The following is a 20575-nucleotide window of genomic DNA, read 5'->3' on the forward strand; positions in this document are numbered from 1 at the left end:
ACGCGACCCAATGAAAAAAACATTACTAACGACTTTATTTAAAAAGTAAAATAAATCTAGAGAGTAAGCAACAGCATGTGAAACTTTAGGTTTGGAAATCGGTAGGTAATCGCTTTCCATCTTTCGTCATCGAAGCAATTGCAGTGCATTTCTTTTGAATGCCACGAGGAAGTCGGTGTTGCTAATTTCAACCAATACAAGATTAAAAAATGCAATTCATAACCGAGCTGTCTGCGCCAAAGACCGATTAATTCGGAAATTACTGAAAAAAAGGGTACACAAAAAAAAATCTAGTAATCGATGACTAGAATAATAAATAAAATTATAATAGTCTTTTTTCTGCAAACCTAGCGTCATGAAAGAGCACGTGGTATGCATGTACCGAATCTCTGTCCAAAAAGAAACCGAACTTTTCGAAAATAGAAGAAACTAGTGACGCCACCTGTTGTATTTTTTGTTAGCGAAAGAGGCAACCTTCCTTAGTGTTGTGTGAACTGTTTATGACATTTGTTTCATTAGAAGCCGAGTTATAGTGCCAAGACTGACAGTGTGTTTTGACGGACGGTCGGCCGTCACGATATTCATGCCGTACGCAATGAATTCTCGCTATAAATCGCTTCAAAACTTCGAGATAAAACTTTCCATTAACCGTTTGGCCAGGCGGAACGAATTCTTTCTGGATAATGCCTGTGGAATCGCAGAAACAAATTAGCATTGTCTTTACTTTTGACTTCTCCAAGCGACTTTTTTTCGAATGCCCCTCTTTTGGTGGTCTCCATTCAGCACTCTGGCGCTTTGTTTCGAGCTCATACTCAAAAACACCACGTTTTGTCACCAGTAACGACCGTTTCAAGGTTTGAATCCTTACGAGTTTAATGAGGTCCTTGAAGTATTCGATACATTTTTTGGTCGTCGGTCAACTTGTGGGGAACAAATCGCGAATTCAATTTACGAAGGCCCAAACTCTCCGTCAAAATGTTGTGGAAAGTTGATTTTGGAATTTCCAATTCATCTTCAATCAATCTCACGAATGACTTCGAGTTTTCTTTGATGAAATCACGCACTTTTTGGATGTTAACTTCGATCGGTCCAGTTTTTGGACGGCCCGGCTTTTCGTCGTCCTCAAGCGTCTCACGACCACTTTGAACTGGCTTAAACCACTAGTAAACTTGAGTACGGGATAAGCATTCATCGCCGTATGCGTTTTGAAGCATTTGATGCGTTTCGGTAAAACGTTTACCAAGTTTAACACAAACGTCAATCGCAGCTCTGTTTGAAACTCATTTTCCGACTGTTCGTCAAAACACACTGTCACTCTTGACACTATAACTCAGCTTCTAATGAAACAAATATCATAAAAAGTGACACAACATTAATGAAGGTTGTCGCTTTCGATAACAAAAAGATTAAACCGGTAGCGCCACTAGTTTCTTCTAGTTTCAAAAAGTTCGATTACTTTTTGGACAGTGGGTGTATAAGATGATGAGCCTGCATAATCCCACTGCTGGACAAAAGCATCTCCCGTGATGATCCAATTCTATCTTTGTTGAGTGCGTATGAAAAACAGTGACAAACATCGATGCCACTGTTGGGATTCGAACCCACAACCTGTTGTTGGGAGAGAGGATACGCTAACCACTTAGCTAACCAGATCGGCTGAATATGAGAATAAATAAATAAATATAAAAATAATTCAAGTATGTTAGAAATGAAAGCATATTCGTATCTTATTTTCATATTTTCAACTGAATTTTTGCTTTCAGATTGCCCTAAAATGTGCAGATCTTTGCAACCCTTGCCGTCCATGGGCAATAAGCCAACGATGGAGTTATCAAGTGTGTCAGGAATTCTATAGACAAGGTAAACCTTCCATAATATTATTTTTCTAATTTCAAATATTATATTCTTAACTTACCATAAATGCTAATCATCTCAAAGACTGAAGTGAAAATCTGGCATTAAATTACTTAACTCACCGAGAACATCATTAGTGAACATTCTGTTGCATAACCAAGCGAGTGCTCATTAAGGCTCTGAGAAGTTTCTATTCACATCCCCTTTTAACAACGGACATTCCTTTATATGAGTTTTTGCGGATAACAGTATTCAGACTAATACACATAACATGAATACAAATAGCGTCCTGAAAAACAAAAGTAACAATATTTCATCATCATCATCATCAAATTCCTGATGTGTACCCTCAAGGGGAGTACAAGATATGATAGCTGTACGTGAAAATCTTACATCATTACTATGAATTTTCCTTCAAATCAATCTGTTACCTATGAAGACTCCAATCAGATCTTATGTTTCTGTCTTCTAAAACACGTTTTACTCTATCATCCACCTATATCTTGGTCTTCCTCGGGGTCTTTTTCCTGCCAACCTGGCAGAGAACACTTGTTTTGCTTATCTTTCCTCTCCCATTCTGTTTAAGTGACCATACCACCTGAGATTAGCTCTGCTAACATTCCTGGATGCTGACAATATCAAGTTCTTTCCTAACATCCTCGTTTTTAATATGATATTGCCATTGATGTCATCTGTTCACACTCCTAATCTTTCTCAGGACTCACATATGCGGTCTCTAGTCTTTGATCAAGTGTTTTACTTCTGACCCAGCTGGTAGAACATTGTCTTGTATATAGTTAATTTAGTGTTTTGCCTAATTTCTCTCTTATTCCATATAAATTAATCAGTTGACTTCCTACCAAACCAACTTTGTTGATTCTGTTGTCTATTTCCATATTTAATTTACCATCTTCACTAAAAATCGTGCCTAAGTAGCTGAATTTTTTTACTTGTTCTATAAGTTCTCCATTCACAATGCAGTTGATATTTTCAATGCTTCTGCCTATTTTCATTGTCTTTGTCTTGTTAATGCTGACCTTCATACCAAATTTATTAGAATAGTTATTGAGTTTATTCAGGGAATCTTGTAGACTTGTACTGGATTTATTTAGAAGTATAACATCGTCCTTATAAAGTAAAGTGCTGAGATTAACATCTCCTGATATCAGGTTGAATACCACTTTCCTTCATGATGTGATGCATATAGATAACAATATCTATGGAGTGATTTTGTTCCTCAGAAAATGACTTTGCAGATAACTCAAAAAAAAAACAATTAGAATTCACTTTGATTTGATATGATTCACACAGTTTGCGATAATCTCAGTTATGGTTCATGAACAAAAATAAATAACAAAATAATGTGATTTTGATTTCCTGCAAATCAAAATCACAACTTAGACGTTGTCGTACTTGGGTTGAAGGATACGATTTTTCGTTCAACGTGTGTGTGTGTGTGTGTGTTCAACACACACACACACACACACACACACACACACACACACACACACACACACACACACACACACACACACACACACACACACACACACACACACACACACACACACACACACACACACACACACAGAGAGAGAGAGAGAGAGAGAGAGAGAGAATCAGAAATTAATTTGTTTGGAATTAGTTATTAGTTACGTCCGAAGTAACTAATGTCATAAGGCCAAGTGAGACAGACTACCTCACCTTCAATTGAAAAATCCTCCTTGCTTCTTATACAAGATTCGAACCCATATATTCCACCCAAAGGGCAAAATGTTGTGTCATCATCGAGACTGATTACTGAAAATTCCCATTGTGCAGTCTTTATTCATGTTAATATTCCACACAACAGAAAAAAAATTTCTGTTTAGAAAATGCTTTGCTAACGTGCGAAGGATGGAGATAAGTTATATTTTGTAGCCAATAGCTATAGTTTGCCTATTTTGTGTAAATCACTGTTTTATAAATTGTGATCCAATGCAATATTTAGACACGCCAAATTAATGTTATTATTCTCACGAAATATAATGATGCATTTAGTACATGGAACACAAGGTCTGATGCAATTACACAGCCTCATTGTTTGTTGAGAAATTTAAACGAAATTAAGCGTTGTGGGAAATGAAATAGACCATTAATTATCTGCTTTGAAGAATAAGTGTAGAAAACTTTTATAACTTCTAAAATTGGCTGGATTATGGAAAAGGCACATTTATTAAAGCATTTCACTTCCGATGATTAATTTAAGTCACTGAACATGTAAAACTCTGATTTTATTAACCACACTCCCGGCCAAGACGTCTATAGACGTCAAGGTTATAACGGATGCGAAGTGCATATTGAAACTTTAATACCATTGATATTACATTGACATATATGATGGATACGAAGCGTATGAGGATGCGTATTTGATCCATAATGGCCGTTAATCGTTAGTTGATTACTCATAATAGTACGATAATTACCAGCCTATTAGAAAGATTTATTAGCTGTTAGTGCCTTCGAATTTCTATAACAGAATCATCTTGAATTGATAAACTGGAAGCTTCAGAAATTGGGCCACCACAATCGTATTTAGGTGAATACAAAATGAAGGGAAATATTTTCAAATTATACAGTCTCCATTCTTAATGAGTTGCATTATCTCAGCCAGTACCGTATGTGAAATATGAATTGCTCAAATCTCTCTCTCTCTCTCTCTCTCTCTCTCTCTCTCTGTAAAACTTTTTCAAGTGATCAAGAACTTGGTGTTGTATCACTTGAAAGACAACATGAACTCTGCTCAGTACTCACTTCTGCAGTGTTTCTAATTTTTTTTTCAAAATCACAATGCCCTTTGCTTGGCAAACAGATCAATGTCAAAATCGATCATGTGCTACGACAAAGCACACACACATACACAAGGGGTATACAAAATAAATACTAGCTAGGATTAAAAGCATTATCGTGGAAGGATAATGGCAGCAATGAGATGATAAAAGAGTGCTTTGGGGAAATGAAAAGGCGTTAGAGGGTTGATATATTTGTTTGTTTATTTATTTATTCTTATCCTATCCTAATTTACGCTCATGCGTAGACCTACACATTTTACCGTGTAGGCATTCAGAACCGAAATAGGTTGGTTACTCCTTATTCCTGGAGGTGAGGACCTCCGTATGAGGCCTGCTAATCTTTTCATCTTTTCGTCGAAAAGGTGAGTTAGGTTAAAGGTGAGGTGAGGAACTAGACAAAGTTCCTCAACTCATAATATTTTAATGTATAAACTCACTTGCCAATTGTGCTAAATGGGATGAATATATTAGTTTTTTTTTCTATATATCTAAAGGAATTGAATAAATACTTTACAAAATTATAATCATTCTTAAAATGAATACAACTGTTGCTCTTTAATCGTATGAATATTTCGTTTTTCTTGTTAGGTGCCTATGAACGACATCTGCAGATACCTATAAGTTCAACATGTGATAGCAGTAGGACTACTGTGGCCAAGATACAAGCAGGTAAAATGAGAATTCTTCACCACATGGAATAGTACGCATATTAAACATTGCATTAATCATTTAATATTAATATATTATCTAAGGAAGTATGGCCAAATGAAATTCTCCAGCGGTCCATATTCTTTGTCTGCAATTGTTTGAGTGCAACATCCATGTGTGTGTGTGTGTGCGCGCGCGCGCACGCTGCTGCTGATGCAACGACAGAGAATCACCAACTGAATAGCAGCTGTCTATAATAGCTGATTGTAAATTGAGATTTATAGCAGCTTAAAAAAGAAATCAACCCTCGTAATGAATAGGTAGATACAAGTCCTGTTTATTTACAAAATAAAAAAAATAATAAAATAATAAACTTTTCACGTATACTATAGAGATTCGCAGAATCGAGAATGTGCAGGCAGGGATGCAGCGCTGACGACTATTACTGACATTTCTGCATTCTGTTCAAGGGTGTTTGACTTCAGCTCGATTTGGTGGAAAAGAGCATGCACTTGATCCTTAATTTGCAGGTGTGGAGCAAGAATGGTTGATTAGGCCAATATTTACTGAAGTTTGTCATACCAAGACTAAGTTGTGGATCGTTCGTGGCCTAGATTAGGAGGACTGATGTAGAGTTTGCTTAATAGCCCATGTTGTTATAGAACAATCAAGACTAGCAAACACATAAAGGCTCACACGTGTTGTCCCAATTTTTGCTTCTGATATATAGTCACCGTAATTATAGCTTTACGACATGAGAGGGACAGATTCGTATAAAAATATTACCTAAATAAAATTTTAAAAAATAATGGTAATCATTGTTCATGGCAATTATAAATTTAATGTAACTTATTCGTGAAAAACTGTTAACTATAATAACGTGATATATTCATATTCGATTTCAAAAATAAAGAAACGAGAGCTCCCTGTAGCGCCATCTATCTCTCTTTTTTTATCTTTGATTGTTAATTCCAATCATAGCTGTTTCAAAATAGTTGCTATAAAAACTGGCTTATTGCAATCATGTTAAACGTTGTTGTTTAACATGATTGCAATAAATTTATTAATCATGTTAAATATATTGTTAAATATTATTTTATATTATTTATATTAATAATAAAATAATTAATAAAATAATAATATTAAATTTATTAAATATTGTTTTATATTAATAATATATTTTTTTCAAATGTCAAATAATACTTTATTATCTGTCAAATCAATTATATACATATAGATACAATTTAATTATACATACAATTTATATAATATAAATAATACACATATTTATATAATACATACAATTTAATATAATTACATACAGTTTAAGAGATAATATTATAATTTTTCACACGTGGTTCAATTCAGATTCCAATTTATCTCATACTTTGTACAGTGCGCAAGTCATATAGCACAACAATTTGTGTGTTATTAATAGCAATAGCGATTTTTGTAATAGTTCACAATCAGTTATAATTCAGTTACACAGGATAGATTACACGATTATCTATATAATTTTTTTTTCCTGTACAGAATGCCAGGAAAATATCTTATTTAAATTGCATAGGTAATGATATTAACAATGTGTTTTACATCTTTTTTCACATACATATTTACAATGATTCACTTTTTATTAAATCGATTATAATATTTACTTGTTTCTTTGGGTGGCTTCTTCCTCGAAGCTTTGCAGAGCTTATCTGAATACTGTTGTCAGCATCTTCATTATTGTTATATACCTTACTGCAGTGACAAAGCTAGAGCTTTTGCCGCCCGGGGCGGTCCCTGAGTTTGCCGCCCCTCTCAGTACACACCAAAAATACTACAAAAAGTCAAAACGACGTATAGGGAAATAAATTAAAACGCTATTTTTATTGCTGAAGTAAAACTTTAATTTCAACATTCCAAAATGTTATTTTTCTTGCTTTTCTGTTAGCGAAATCGTCGATGACATTGGCGAAGTCTATTTCATAGTAATGCAGGTAATTCTTAATCTATTTTGCTTAGAAAAACTCCTCTCACAACTAGCAATACTTACAGCAATTGTGAGAAAAATTCCCTGCAGTATTATAAAATTTGGAAATTAGTTCTCGAAACTGTATTTCAGAATTAATTGCAAAAGTTCAAAAAGGTTCAAAGTACAGCCCGGGGAGGACCGCGCCCTCCGCCCCCCCCCCCTTAGCTACTCCTCTGCCTTACTGATTGTTACATAATCTGCAGTCTTTGTTTATGAGGATTACGTGTAGATGAATGAGGCAGATTAATCCCACTTACTTCGAAGCTTGGATTAGCTTTTATGAAGAGAGTGGGATTAGCCTTCACTTTATATTGTTGTTACTGTTTATGGATGGAATGTAGACGTTGGATGATGGTAATTTATGATGTGTATATTAGTGTAAATGGTATATTAACTTTGTTGGTATATTTTCCAGAGTTCGTTTTTAAATGTCCCGTAGTTGACAATGCGTTTTAAGTTTCTTGGTCGGCTGTTGAGTAGCGTGGGTATCTGATGTGATCTCACAAAAGAACCGTATGAGTTGTTGAAGGGTGTAGGGATGTAGAGAGTTGTTGTGGTTCGTGCTATATTATATGTCTCTCTGTTGTTTCGATAAGTGATGCTGAAGTAATTCCTTAGTAGTATTATGTAGTGTTTCAGATTTTTTATGCTCAGGATTCTGTGTATCGCCATGTGCTGGTCGGATATTGGCTGTTATGTATAAGGTATTCAAATCACTGTTGACACAATTTTCCTATGTGATATTTCTAATTTTGTTAGGTGGCTGTTTGATGTGTTTGCATACACTGTTATTCTGTATCTGAGTAGGGATTCACAGATACCGTGATAGGAGATATAGGAGTTTATTTATGTTAAATGGAATAATGTATTTTACTTGGAAGAGTTTCACTGGTATGATGAAAAAAAAAAAAATTTTAAAAATATAAAATTATTATTATTGTTATTTTTTTTCCAAACTTCAAACTTTATTATTATTCACACATAATATTTACAATATATACTTGCACACTAATCTGCATACAAATATTTACACTTACAGGTAACATTTTTTTTAATAATAATATTTGTTTTTGCTTACAAGTTCTGTATAAGTCTATATACATTTTCATCACTTTTAACACTTGATTATTTCTCAGATAAAGTAAATAATAATTTTTTAACAGTGAATTTCATATGAATTTTCCTTTTTTTTGTGTAATGTTATAAGGAATACGTGTGGTTAAGTGAGGTGAGTTAATCTCGCCTACTTCGGAGTTTGGCTTAGCTTTTGTGAAGAGAGTGGGATTTAATTCACTATTTATGTTGTTGCTACTGTTTATGTATGGGATGTTGGCATTGGATGCTGGTGATTTGTGATGTGTATATTAGTGTTAATGGTATATTAACTTTGTTGGTATATTTTCCAGAGTTCGTGTTTTAATGTTCTATAGTTATCTATGTGTTTTAAATTTCTTGGTAGGTTGTTGAGTTGCGTGGGTATCTGATATGATCTCACAAAAGAACCGTATGAGTTGTTGAAGGGTGTAGGGATAGAGAGTTGTTGTAGGTCGTGTTATACGATATGTGTCTCTGTTGTTTCGATAGGTGATGTTGAAGTAATTCCTTGTTAATATCATGTAGTGTTTTAGGTTTTTAATGCTCAGAATTCTGTGTATCGCCATGTGCTTCTCGGATATTGGTTGTTGCGTATTAGGTGTCTGTCCAGATCACTGTTGACACGATTTTCCTGTGTAGTGTTTCTAATTTTGTTAGGTGGCTGTTTGATGTGTTTGCAGACTGTTATTCCGTATCTGAGTAGGGATTCGCAGATACCCTGATATAGGAGTTTTTTTATGTTGGATGGAATAATATCTTTAACTTGGAAAAGTTTTGTTGCGATGATCCGGAGTTTGGAGTGTAGGTATTCTATATGTTTTGTCCATTTAAGGTGGGAATCTATATAGAGACCGAGGTAGTTTGCATGTGCTACAGTTTGATTTCGGAACATTGGCAGGTATTTTTGTTGTTAATACAGCGGTATGCGTGACAGTGTATCGATAGTGATGCGGGGCGTAAGATTCTTGGGTTGTGTATTATCAACATCTGTGTTTTGGTGCCGTTCATTAGAATTACGTTTTGGTGTAAGTATGTTGTGATTTCGTTTAGATCTTGTTGTGCTTTGCAGAGAGCTGTGTTAATGTCTGTGTGGATTGCTAGTAGTGCAGTGTCATCTGCGTATTGAAATATTTGACTTTATATGGATAAGTTATGAACATCGTTAATGTATATGTTGAATAGAATGGGTGATAATATGGCACCTTGAGGTACACCGTGTTTTACTTGTATACTCCGACTGTGACATGTACGTATTTTTGTTACTTGTGTTCTGTTTGAGAGGTAGTTTCTGAATCATGTATGCAGTGTTCCTCTTATACCTATTGAGTATAGTTTGGTGAGTAGTATGTCATGTTCAAGTGTATCAAATGCTTTGATTATGTCCAGCAGTATAAGGACGGCGTACTTGTTTTTGTCGAGAGCTTTGTTTATTGTGTCGGCGATGTCTTCTAATAAAGTGATGGTGCTTTTTGTTTTCTGAAAGCCGTATTGGTTTTGTGATATTTGTTTGTGATATTTGTGATATGAAATAATAATAATAATAATAATAATAATAATAATAATAATAATAATAATAATAATAATAATAATAATAATAATAATAATATTAAATATTATTAATAAATAGGTATTGAATATATCCAAAGGATATAATTAATATTTAGTTAGTAAAGCTAAAAAAATATTAAAATTAAATAATCAACTGAATCATTTTGAGTTCATTTTATAAATATTCATTAATTTTAATGCATAAAAACACACATTTAGTTTTAGATTAATTAAAATACTAAATATTATTTTCTCCTTTTTTTTCCATTACAGATTTCTTCCAGTTTGTCGTGTCACCGCTGTTTGAAACTTGGGACCACTTCTTAGGCACCCCCTTTTCCCATCAACTAGTTACAAATTTGAAACATAATCATTTACAATGGGAAGAAAAGGCTCAAGAAAGTACACTCAGTGAGGAATCTTCAGCTATTGCTACTTTAGTTCAAAAGGCCGAGCCTGAAAGTTACAGAAGTGACATATCACGTCAAGAATCTCTTCACAGTGATACCCATAATCCAAATCATGCTTCTTCCCAAGTGACGAGAACTTCGAATGAAGGGCATTCAAACAAAGAATTGCTTTCTCCAAATGCTTCTCTGGAAATTTATTCTACCGAAGAACTTCACCCAAGAACTACAGTTTTATCACTTTCAAATATGGAAATGGTTCAGTTACGTGGAATTGATGTGAGTACCAAATTTGAAAGCCATCTTACATGCCCTCCAATGTTTCAGTCTCATAGTATGTCTGAAAAATCACTTGCAAGCCCAAACGATACCACTACTTGTGTTCAAACAGACAGTTGTGCCTCCAAAGACGACGATGAAAAATCATCAAATGAAAATATTGCTCAAAATTGTGTTGAAGTCACTTCAGAAGAATGTCCCAATGGTTGTTGCAGCCCACATACAAGTAAAGACCAAATTTCACCACAGAAAAACAAAAGTTCCACTCGACCTCGTGGTTCATCACTACCAAACACCTATAATATCCCGATTAGTGTAGGATTAGGGTCCACCAAAAAGTGTCTCCTACAAGATAGAAATCATTTATCTGTAAAGCAGATGTCTGGTTTGTTTTATGCACTGGCTTCGCCCAGTAAAAGAAGGAGAAGTTTACAACACCCAGAGAGAGCAATATACGGGAATAATAACGTAACTGATCCTAATAAACTTGGAACATCGGCAGAATTGGCTCAGTCTACTAGGTCTTGGTGCTGGCATATTAGCCGCAGCCTTTCCGAAGAGAGACCAGAACAACCCAGTCGAAATTTTGATAGCCCAATATCATCTTGGCAGGGTTCCTCAGCCAGTCTAACAACTCTTGGACAGCAGTGTATGGGTAGGAGAGGTTCAGCCCCAATGACTTTGAGTCACAGTCATGGGTCAATCTTAGGGGATGTTGTTGATACGAGGGGTGGTCTGAAAGGTGGTGCAGAAGGTGGAATAGGAGGTCGAAGGTGGTCTGTTCCCGCAGATACTGTTAGTGGTATGTTATTTTATGCTGTTTTAATAATAACTAAACTTATTTCTGCATATGTGTATGGATACCAAACTCACAATGGTAAATTAACTGACGCATGGAGCTAGATAAATTTAATATTACAACAGGTTAAGATGATTAATTTGACTATTTAGAATTAATCTGGATCATGAGCTGTTGCAAAGCACTTACCTACTTTTTAACAACACACTTTGTTATGATACATTTATTTTAGAATTTACGAATAGGCCATTAATATTTTGGAAAAAAAATTTTAACCACGAAGTACCATCCATTTTGTAAATTTTGCCGCTCATAAATTGACACGTGATATTCAGTAGTTGATAGATTTCCAAATTATTAACGAGACTTACCTAAAATCTATGATTACTCGATTTTTAAATCTACAATACTAATAGGATAGTTACAGATAATTTTTGAGAAAATCTAGATTATTATTATTACCAGGGCCAGATTAACGCGTAAACCAGACGAACTACAGTTTAGGGCCTCGCATTACGAGGAGTAGGTTTATCCTAAAATTTATTTACTAGAGGGAGCCTCTTATGAAAAGCCCACGGATCAAACGCGAAATTCAAATGAACAATGCATGCAATTGCTGTGGTCTCGAAAGTGTCATTCCAGATAACATTATCAGTAGATGGTTCCTCATGTTCGAGAACACTGCATATCGCTTTGGAAGATAAGTTGATCACATGATACATAAAAGGCCTGGTAGGGCAATATCTTCAATCTCTCAGGACAGCATTGCTGCCGTGGATGTTACTGCTAAAAGCAACACACGCATGTTTAGATCATGGTTGTTAATAATGCTTACATTTCATAGAGAAACATTCACGATATTGCTACGTAGATCTGTCTATTAATGTGACATCAAAATCATTGCAGGTTTTTGGATACTGAGGCATCTATGGTTATAGAGAGATAGAAGTGATGATTTTATAGATTTACGTCTATATTGCAACAATAATGTCAGAATGCATTTCACAACGAAACTTCAGATAATGCTATAACATAAACAGTATTTTGAGCCAAAATATTACGATAAAACAGCACTTTTAAGAACTAAGACGTTAGTAAAATGGAATCAAGCATAAAAAAGAAATATAATGGATTATAATACTTTATTTATATTGATATTACTTTCTTTAAATGTATATTAATGTAATATCAGTTTCCCTTCAGCCTCTCATAGGACAACCAGTGAGAATCCTCTTTATGAATAATATCAAAATCAACAAGTCACAGCATGGTATTTTCTTATTATCAATTTAATTACTTAAATATGAATTGGTTAAAATAGGTTAAGTTAACAAATAAGTTATTAAATAGCCTTCTTGCCAGAAGACTTATTTTGTTGTAAATATATAGGTTAAAAAGGGAAGGTTTAGATTTTTATTATATGAGGTAATCTTCGCATATTTATTAATATTAAAAGTTTAATGTGTAGTTTATACAGTTTCTCTGATCTCAAGACTAGCGTTATCTTAAAATACTATATCATATCTTGATATTATCACGTTCAGAAAACATCGATTTATTAGCGCAAACATTGAAATTGAATATATAGGGTTATTTAAAAAATTAAGTATTATTATATTTCAAGCAGGGGCGGCTCGTGCGTAGGCACTGTGGAACTGCAGCATCCCCCATTTTTCTCGATATATAAATATATTTATTAATTTATTTATATTTGCTTGTAATATTTAATTTTATCATCAACAATCCTACACAATTCTCTTATTTTGTATAAAAAATAATAAAAATCCATCTTGTAGCACTTAGGAGGGCGCTAGCAGCACTGTGTTTACCACAATGTCCTATTGCTATGCGCGCAAGCATATTCACGTCATAGTGAGAGGTGAGCTATTAGCGTCATGCGGCACTGTCCGTCGCGCAGTTCCAGTGTTGTTTATATGCAGTTTGCGCCAGTAGTAGAGTGTTCGTAGTGCTTATCGTGTTTACTCCTTCTCTTTAAATATTTTAACATTACAATTAAAGACATAACATTTGTTATAATTTTTATTTTAGAACATTATTGGGGTTATGAGAATGGATTTTGTTTTTAAGTAATTTTGAATTATACCAAAGTGTATAATTTTATCGACAATAAACAATATTTTTTCATGTTTATTTATTTTTTTAAATTTTTACCATAATTTTGATATTTTTTCCAAACACGTATACACTGTACTTACAGTGTGTATGTCTATTTCGAAAGTTGCAGTACCCCCACGATTTCAAGCCACGAGCCGCCACTAATTTCAAGTCCAATAATTTTAAGACTGAATATGACTTTAAGGATGCAAATGGTAAATTATTGATACACCATAAAATAAAGCAACTTGAAATCCATGATAAATTGCGAATAAGCTGTAATGTTGTAACAATCTGGATTAACGGTTAAATTTCTTTAGAGTTCAGTGGAGTATGAAGCAAATATTAAGAATAATACAAGGTTTAATTTATTTATTCGTATTTATTTATGACTTGTATTTATTCTCTCCTAATCATTTCTTTAGGACTTATAATGCAAATGAAAGCATACAGAATCGTTAAAAGATAGAGGAGAAATATTATTTTTGTAATTAGTGTCAGGATTCCTAAATTCTGCGAGAGCTTTTTCCAATTTTTAATGGACCACATTAACGCATCGAGAAAAAATCAGAGAAATAAAATTTGTTAAACGTAAAGAAAGCATGTGAAGAAAAATTATAACAAAACTTTAGCAAACCATTTAAAAGACGTTATACATATTTGAACATGGCGTAGTCATCAACGAAACTTAGACTTTAGGAAACTAACATAACCTGATGGTTCTTTTTAGGCCTATGTAACTCTCAATTGAGCAGAATCACACTTTGAATATGGAAATTGTTCTGAAATTAAAATCGGGTAACATCCAATTTTTCTTTATGGACATTTTGTCGAGAACAGGCATAATTTCCAGATGTAAAATCGGAGAGGTGAAGTTGAAATTTCACTGTATAATTTGTGCAATGTGTCATACTCTACCATCCATTAATACATTCCATAATCGAATACACGCTACACCATACCGCCTACCCACTACATACTATTTTTGTCTGTTAACTGGGTATTTTTTCTGCAGCTGAGTGTGGGATCAAAAATACAAGAAGAATAAAATCTACTACCACTGTGAGGTCGACTTACCTCACTTTCTGTTGAAGAAGTCTGTAAAAAAATTTCCTCTCTTCGTGATGGGAATTGAACTCAAGTCTTTTCCAATCGAAGAACGCATTATCCCATCCTTCTTTCAACTGCGCTACGAAAATGATGATGAAATCACTAAAATAGATTAAGAGATAAATACCATTATAGTCTACCATGCCTCCCACAACGTTTCTTCAAAAATAACTGAATGATGTGGCCGTAATTTTCAACATACTGAATCAACAGATGTAGGACATTTGCTTTTGATGTGTTTACAACACTGCAGAGTCAGCTGCACCAAGTACATTCGACCCAGTACGAACTTATGCTTATGAAGTTAGTTAACGGCTTTTATAGAAAGTTTCAGGTTCAGTAGACTGCCAATGTGATGCCAATATTATGGTTTTTTGTTTATCCAGACCTGGATCTAACAAAAATAGGCGAAATTTGAACTTTATTACGTTTTAAACAGAAATCCAATGTCATTTCTTTATTGACGAATGCCAATATTTGTCTGTTGCAACGACAAGACCATTCATTGCTTCGCTTCGTGGCGCCCCCTATATTATTTTAATTATTTACAATGATGTATATCAGTCATCAATATAAAATCACTTAACAAAACCATATAAATTTTTCTCGGTGTGATAGCGATGAAAGATTACCCCTGAGGTCCATCTAAGTTCAGCTATGCCATTGTGATATAGTGTGTATATTAATGGCTTTTAATTTTAATGATAATTTCTGCTATGAATATTTATAAACGAATTTTGTGTAATTTTATATTTAGGAACATCCGCCAGCCCAAATCATACAGAGAGTGGACACAGAATTCCAACTCAGAGACAAAAAGAACTGGTCCGGCGTCATAGTTTTGGTCTACTAGAACCATTCCCTACATTACCGTCTTCCGAATCAGAGAATGACGGTTCAAGCACTGGACCCACAAGTACGGGCACGACCTGCAGCACCAGACGTAATAGTGTTATTCCTCCAACTCACCAGCGACCAACCTTTAATGATCGTAATAACGATGCGGAACACTGTGATGCAGAAGGAGCTTTCAGTTCATTGTCTAGAGAAAATTTTTTTCCATGTTTCCAGCCATCACCTCGTCAATCAGAGCGAAGAAGGGGATCCCTACCAGCAGAAGTACCTCTTGCTCTCATGTGCCACGTAACCCCAGTTTCAGGTTCACCAAGACTTCCACGGCGTTCTTCCTATGACGATACCAGCTTTAAAAAGCACAAATCTCCAAAAGAAAAGCAAAATGTTGGCTTCCTATGGGACCAGTCCAAAAAGCATAATAATCCTGGAGATTTACTTAATGTATTAATTGGTCGCGCTGGAATGCTTTCAGCTTTACAGGACATAAACATGGTTGTGCATTCGCAAGATTATCCTCTGTTATCTGCTCAAGGTCTTCCACGCCGTAGATCAGGTGGTTTGGAAATGCTAAGTGGCTTATGGCGCTCAAGGACTACGGAACCGTATATATCACAGCAACAAGTGTTCTCTGCTGCAGGGAGGCTAAAACTCCCGAGACAACCGTGTTCAGTTGATTCAGCCAGCCATTCTGAATGGCTCTATGGATCCATGAGTGATGAGTCTAAAAGACTGCGCACAAATGTGTTGAATGCTAGTCCCAGCAGAACCTCAGGGATATCAGCTATTAGTGAACATTTCCTGTGCCAACAACAGAGAGGTTCTGTACCTTTGGACATTTCTTTCCTCTCTCTTAGCTCAGGTAAAGATCTGAATAGCATTAATGTTTCAAATTGACTAAAGTGGAATGAAATGTATGATAATTTACATAATCATCATACTTTTATTATAACATTAATTCTTATTAGTGGTATATTTATAATTCAGATGAATAGTTGTGTTAAACAGAATTTGTTCTATAAATAACGGAATAAATATTGATTTGATTTATTATGAAAATGTTAAAATAAATTATCAATAAGGTACCTTTACATACTGATTATTTGCCCGTTTGGTTAGCTGGTCTTTAGCGAATTGTTAAAGACGGGGGGGGGGGTGACAAAAACTGTGTTATCCGATCACGTGAAAGCTAATTTCGAATTAAAGCAGTTCAAATTCTTTCTTTGTTAATCCATAAATAGCAAGTGGCGCAAATATAAACTATGCTTAAACAAGTACAGAACATTGATAAATCGCCAAAAAGGTGTTTTACTATACACCCTCTGTCCAAAAAGAAACCGAACTTTTGGAAAATAGAACAGTACTAGTGGCGCCACCTCTTGTATCTTTTTGTTGTAGAAAGTGGCAACCTTCATTACTGTTGTGTCAACTGTTTCATCATGTTCTCAAAATTACTGAGAGCCTTATCAAAAAACGTACTGTCCATGATATGGAATGTCGGACACAAGTCTGTGTGTGTGTGTGTGTGTGTGTGTGTGTGTGTGTGTGTGTGTGTGTGTGTGTGCGTGCGTGCGCGCGCACTTAAAATATTATATGAAGCCAGACTTTTTAAGTTTGAACTTGAAAAAGCAATTGTATACCACACTGGCGTTCTGAGTGTCTGATGATGTTCGTAGTCCTCAACTTAATATGCGAAGGGTATACCAATGTCAAGCTGAAACTGAATAATAGCATATTTTTTACATAAAGATGGCTAAGAGTGATCACTCATGTTGCTAAAGAAAATCGCACTCTTAGCTGCATCAAAAGTATCCATCAAGGAGGTATAGGTACGATTAATGCTATATATTTGTATGTAACATGAAAATCATTACAAGCAAGGATTTCACGAACCGCATACCCGTTATCACAAATGTTAATACTCAGAGATAGTTATAATGGTGGCCTATCTGTAGTGGCTCTCTGGAGTGATGGATTTCGCTTCTCTTTATCTTCTCATGGAGATAGTCGACCCAGTGCTTTAAACGTAGCTTTATTTTCCAACTGTTAAGCATGGCGTAGGGAGTTTGAGATGGATTAATGATATGATATTAAACCACTGTGATTTTTGTTTGTTTTTTAAAGCACAGAGCGGCAGCGACATAACGAGGTTAATTAGAAAACTTAACATCCTTTTTGATGATACATCCTTCTATCCCAATCACAAATCGAGAACCTTTAAATTACCTATAACATAAGACATTCTAACTTCTGATGAATCATCTTTTAGCATGCCCAACATCAAATCTTCATTTATCTATATTATAGATAAATGATGAGTGGAAGTTACTATTCATTTCATAAAAGTTGAGTACTTCTCGTATTATCCACTGCGATTTCACTTTGCATTGTTCAACATAAACTAATTAATATTTTACGAAAAGAACAATAATGCTGTTGTTCCTGTCCCATCTTTCCTTAACGTATTAGGCCTAAATGGTATTATACTTTAAGTAGTTTGGCTATCTTGAGTTTCTGGCAACCTCTTCCATCTCTGTATGAGGGCGGCTAACTCACGTTCTATTTAAAATTCCATCTAAATATTCCTCACATCCTAGAAGATTTCCAAACTCAGATCTTTCCAACCAAAGAACATCGTCGCCATTTTGTTTATTTCGGCTGAGTGACGATGGATTGGTAGCATAATTTACTACTTACAGACACTGTTGCTCAGACAAGAAAAAATATGGTCTATAAACGGTATTATTATTATTATTATTATTAAGAGAGGGAGTCAGGGACTCGTCGAGGACCTTCAGGGAGTCAGGGACTCATTGAGGATATACACAGACGTTTCAAAAGCTATTTTTTTACTGCTGCCGTTTCTGAGTAAAAGCTACTAATAATCAATTTATTTATTTTATAAAGCATTTTCATAAATACTTTATAAAATGTTATTTTGGTATAGTAGAATATGGGCATTTTAAATGGTATAACAAGCAAACATGTTAATATAGCTGAAGAAGATTACAATGATACGTCCACTTTCAGAAATCAACAAAAAATTCACTATAAATTAATGCATAGGGTATGAAAAGGTGATCAAAAATTTAATAATTTTATATCTTTTTTTTATTTAAAAAAAAACCAAATGATTATTTTCTTGTTGAATTCATTTTAACATGATTACGAACATTTCAGTGTGTAAAAAATGAATAAATAAATAATGAATGAAATAACTAAGGGATTTTGATATTTTTCACTTGAAATTATCATTTGAAATGGCTTATTGTATTACATTAAGAGATTTTAGACTGTTCTGTTTTTTTTTTTTTCATTTACTCTTGAGATATAAAATAATTTTATTCTAATTTTAGCAGTTTAATTAAATATCAAAATATTGCTCATTTATATTTTAAAAAAAGCATGTTTTAGTCCAAATTTCAAAGAATACATTCTTAATAATAAAAATATCATACATAGCCAGGGTGATCGAATTAAAATTAAAAAAAAAACATCACAGATAAAATTGTTCGATCTAATTCTAATCAGTATCATTTACGTTAAACACCAAACGATGGCCTAGAAATCTGCTGTGAGTAAACTTATTTTTAGTTCCTTTTATATTTGGAACTAAACGCTACCTTCTTTCTTTTGTTTAAAAGTTCATACATTTGCAATGATTCTGAACGTGATTTTTATATTATTATTATCATCTGATGGCTTGTAAATCGTGTAATCTTATGTTAATTTATACCAAATATGAAAAATTAAAAATTATAAATGTCAAAAATAAATAAACGCAAACTTAAAGAAGATTGTGTATGCCATCTTCCACCGGCCTAGGTGGCAGCATGGTTAGCGCCACTATCCAGTCAATACGCTGTTGGTTCGAATCCCCGTATAAGCATGGGTGTTTGTAAAGTTTCATTAATTCACACATGCATAAATGTACTCGAGTCTGTGTGGCTCAGTGGATGTGACGTTTGCACACTACAGTGCTTGGGCGACTAGAGGAAATTTTTCTAAGCCTTTTTTCGACCAGTTCCCGAGCTTTGTCGATCTCTGGCACGAGCAATCAGGTTTTTTCTCCCCGAAACTCGGGTTTTTCGTCCTGTAAACTCAAGAAAATTGACCGCAGAACCCAAATTATTTCAGACATTAAATATATTGTGGTAAGGACCACGAGATGGCGGTAGAGCCGTCTTGTTGAGCCGTCTCTCTTCACTGCATGCCGCTTAATTAGTGATAGTCTTGGGCCAGCTATCTCTGATTGGGCGCCAGTGGAGATTGAACTGCTCATTCGGTCTCCAAAAGTTAGATAGGACTAAAATGGCCTCGCCTACTTCCTACACGGAAATAAAATGGCGTTAGCTGATTTTTTTATTTATTTCATTATAAATAAAATTAATAAAATTAAATTTATATGTACAGTTTTAAATTATCTTTGTTTAGTTATTTTGATCTTTATCTTGGTTTTCAAAATACCAAATGATTTAGACTGAAATAAAATATCTCAATTTTTAAATGCTATTTTACTCATCACTACGTGACAGATTACGTTTACTGAATGTTAATAACTATTATGATGCTAACAAATTAGTTAATGTTAATAAATGTTAATTGATTATATCTAAATTAATTTCAAAAGCATCGCACAGAACTCTGCTGCATAAACTGGTGCAAATGGGTTTGGAAACGAAGCTAGTGACATGGATGTCTAATGGACAGACATCAGACAATAGTTTATGGAGGAAATGAGTTTCGCAGATGTGTGTAACTAGTGTTGCGCGACAGGACTCTGTATTCTGGCTACTACTATTTAACTTTTGCATTAATGATATAGACAATGATGTGAGAGGAAGTATTCAGTCCTTTGCTAATGATGTAAAACTGGATAGAGCAATGGTTAAAAAGGATGGTGCATTGATCTTGCATTATGATTTATAGACTTAAGGTATGAGCAAAGAAAAAGAATGGCTGTCATTTTCATGGTCACATGTCTATGAGATGCCCCATATGAGAATAAATTGAGGATTTG

General features: G+C 34.4%; 1 protein-coding gene across 1 annotated transcript in view; it reads left to right on the top strand.

Annotated features, from left to right (window-relative positions):
* LOC150095240 (uncharacterized) overlaps positions 1-20575 on the top strand; it is a 158931-nt gene that overhangs the window by 135024 nt on the left and 3332 nt on the right. The window contains exons 11-14 of the mRNA XM_090409840.1: positions 1764-1860; positions 5274-5354; positions 10267-11481; positions 15461-16417. Coding sequence (XP_090265966.1) covers positions 1764-1860; positions 5274-5354; positions 10267-11481; positions 15461-16417 — 2350 coding nt within the window. The remainder of the gene's footprint in view (positions 1-1763; positions 1861-5273; positions 5355-10266; positions 11482-15460; positions 16418-20575) is intronic.

This window comes from Typopeltis vanoorti, chromosome 20 (assembly GCF_054136105.1).
Source record: "Typopeltis vanoorti isolate ZY-2024b chromosome 20, IOZ_Tvanoo_1.0, whole genome shotgun sequence".
Lineage (NCBI taxonomy): Eukaryota > Metazoa > Arthropoda > Arachnida > Uropygi > Thelyphonidae > Typopeltis > Typopeltis vanoorti.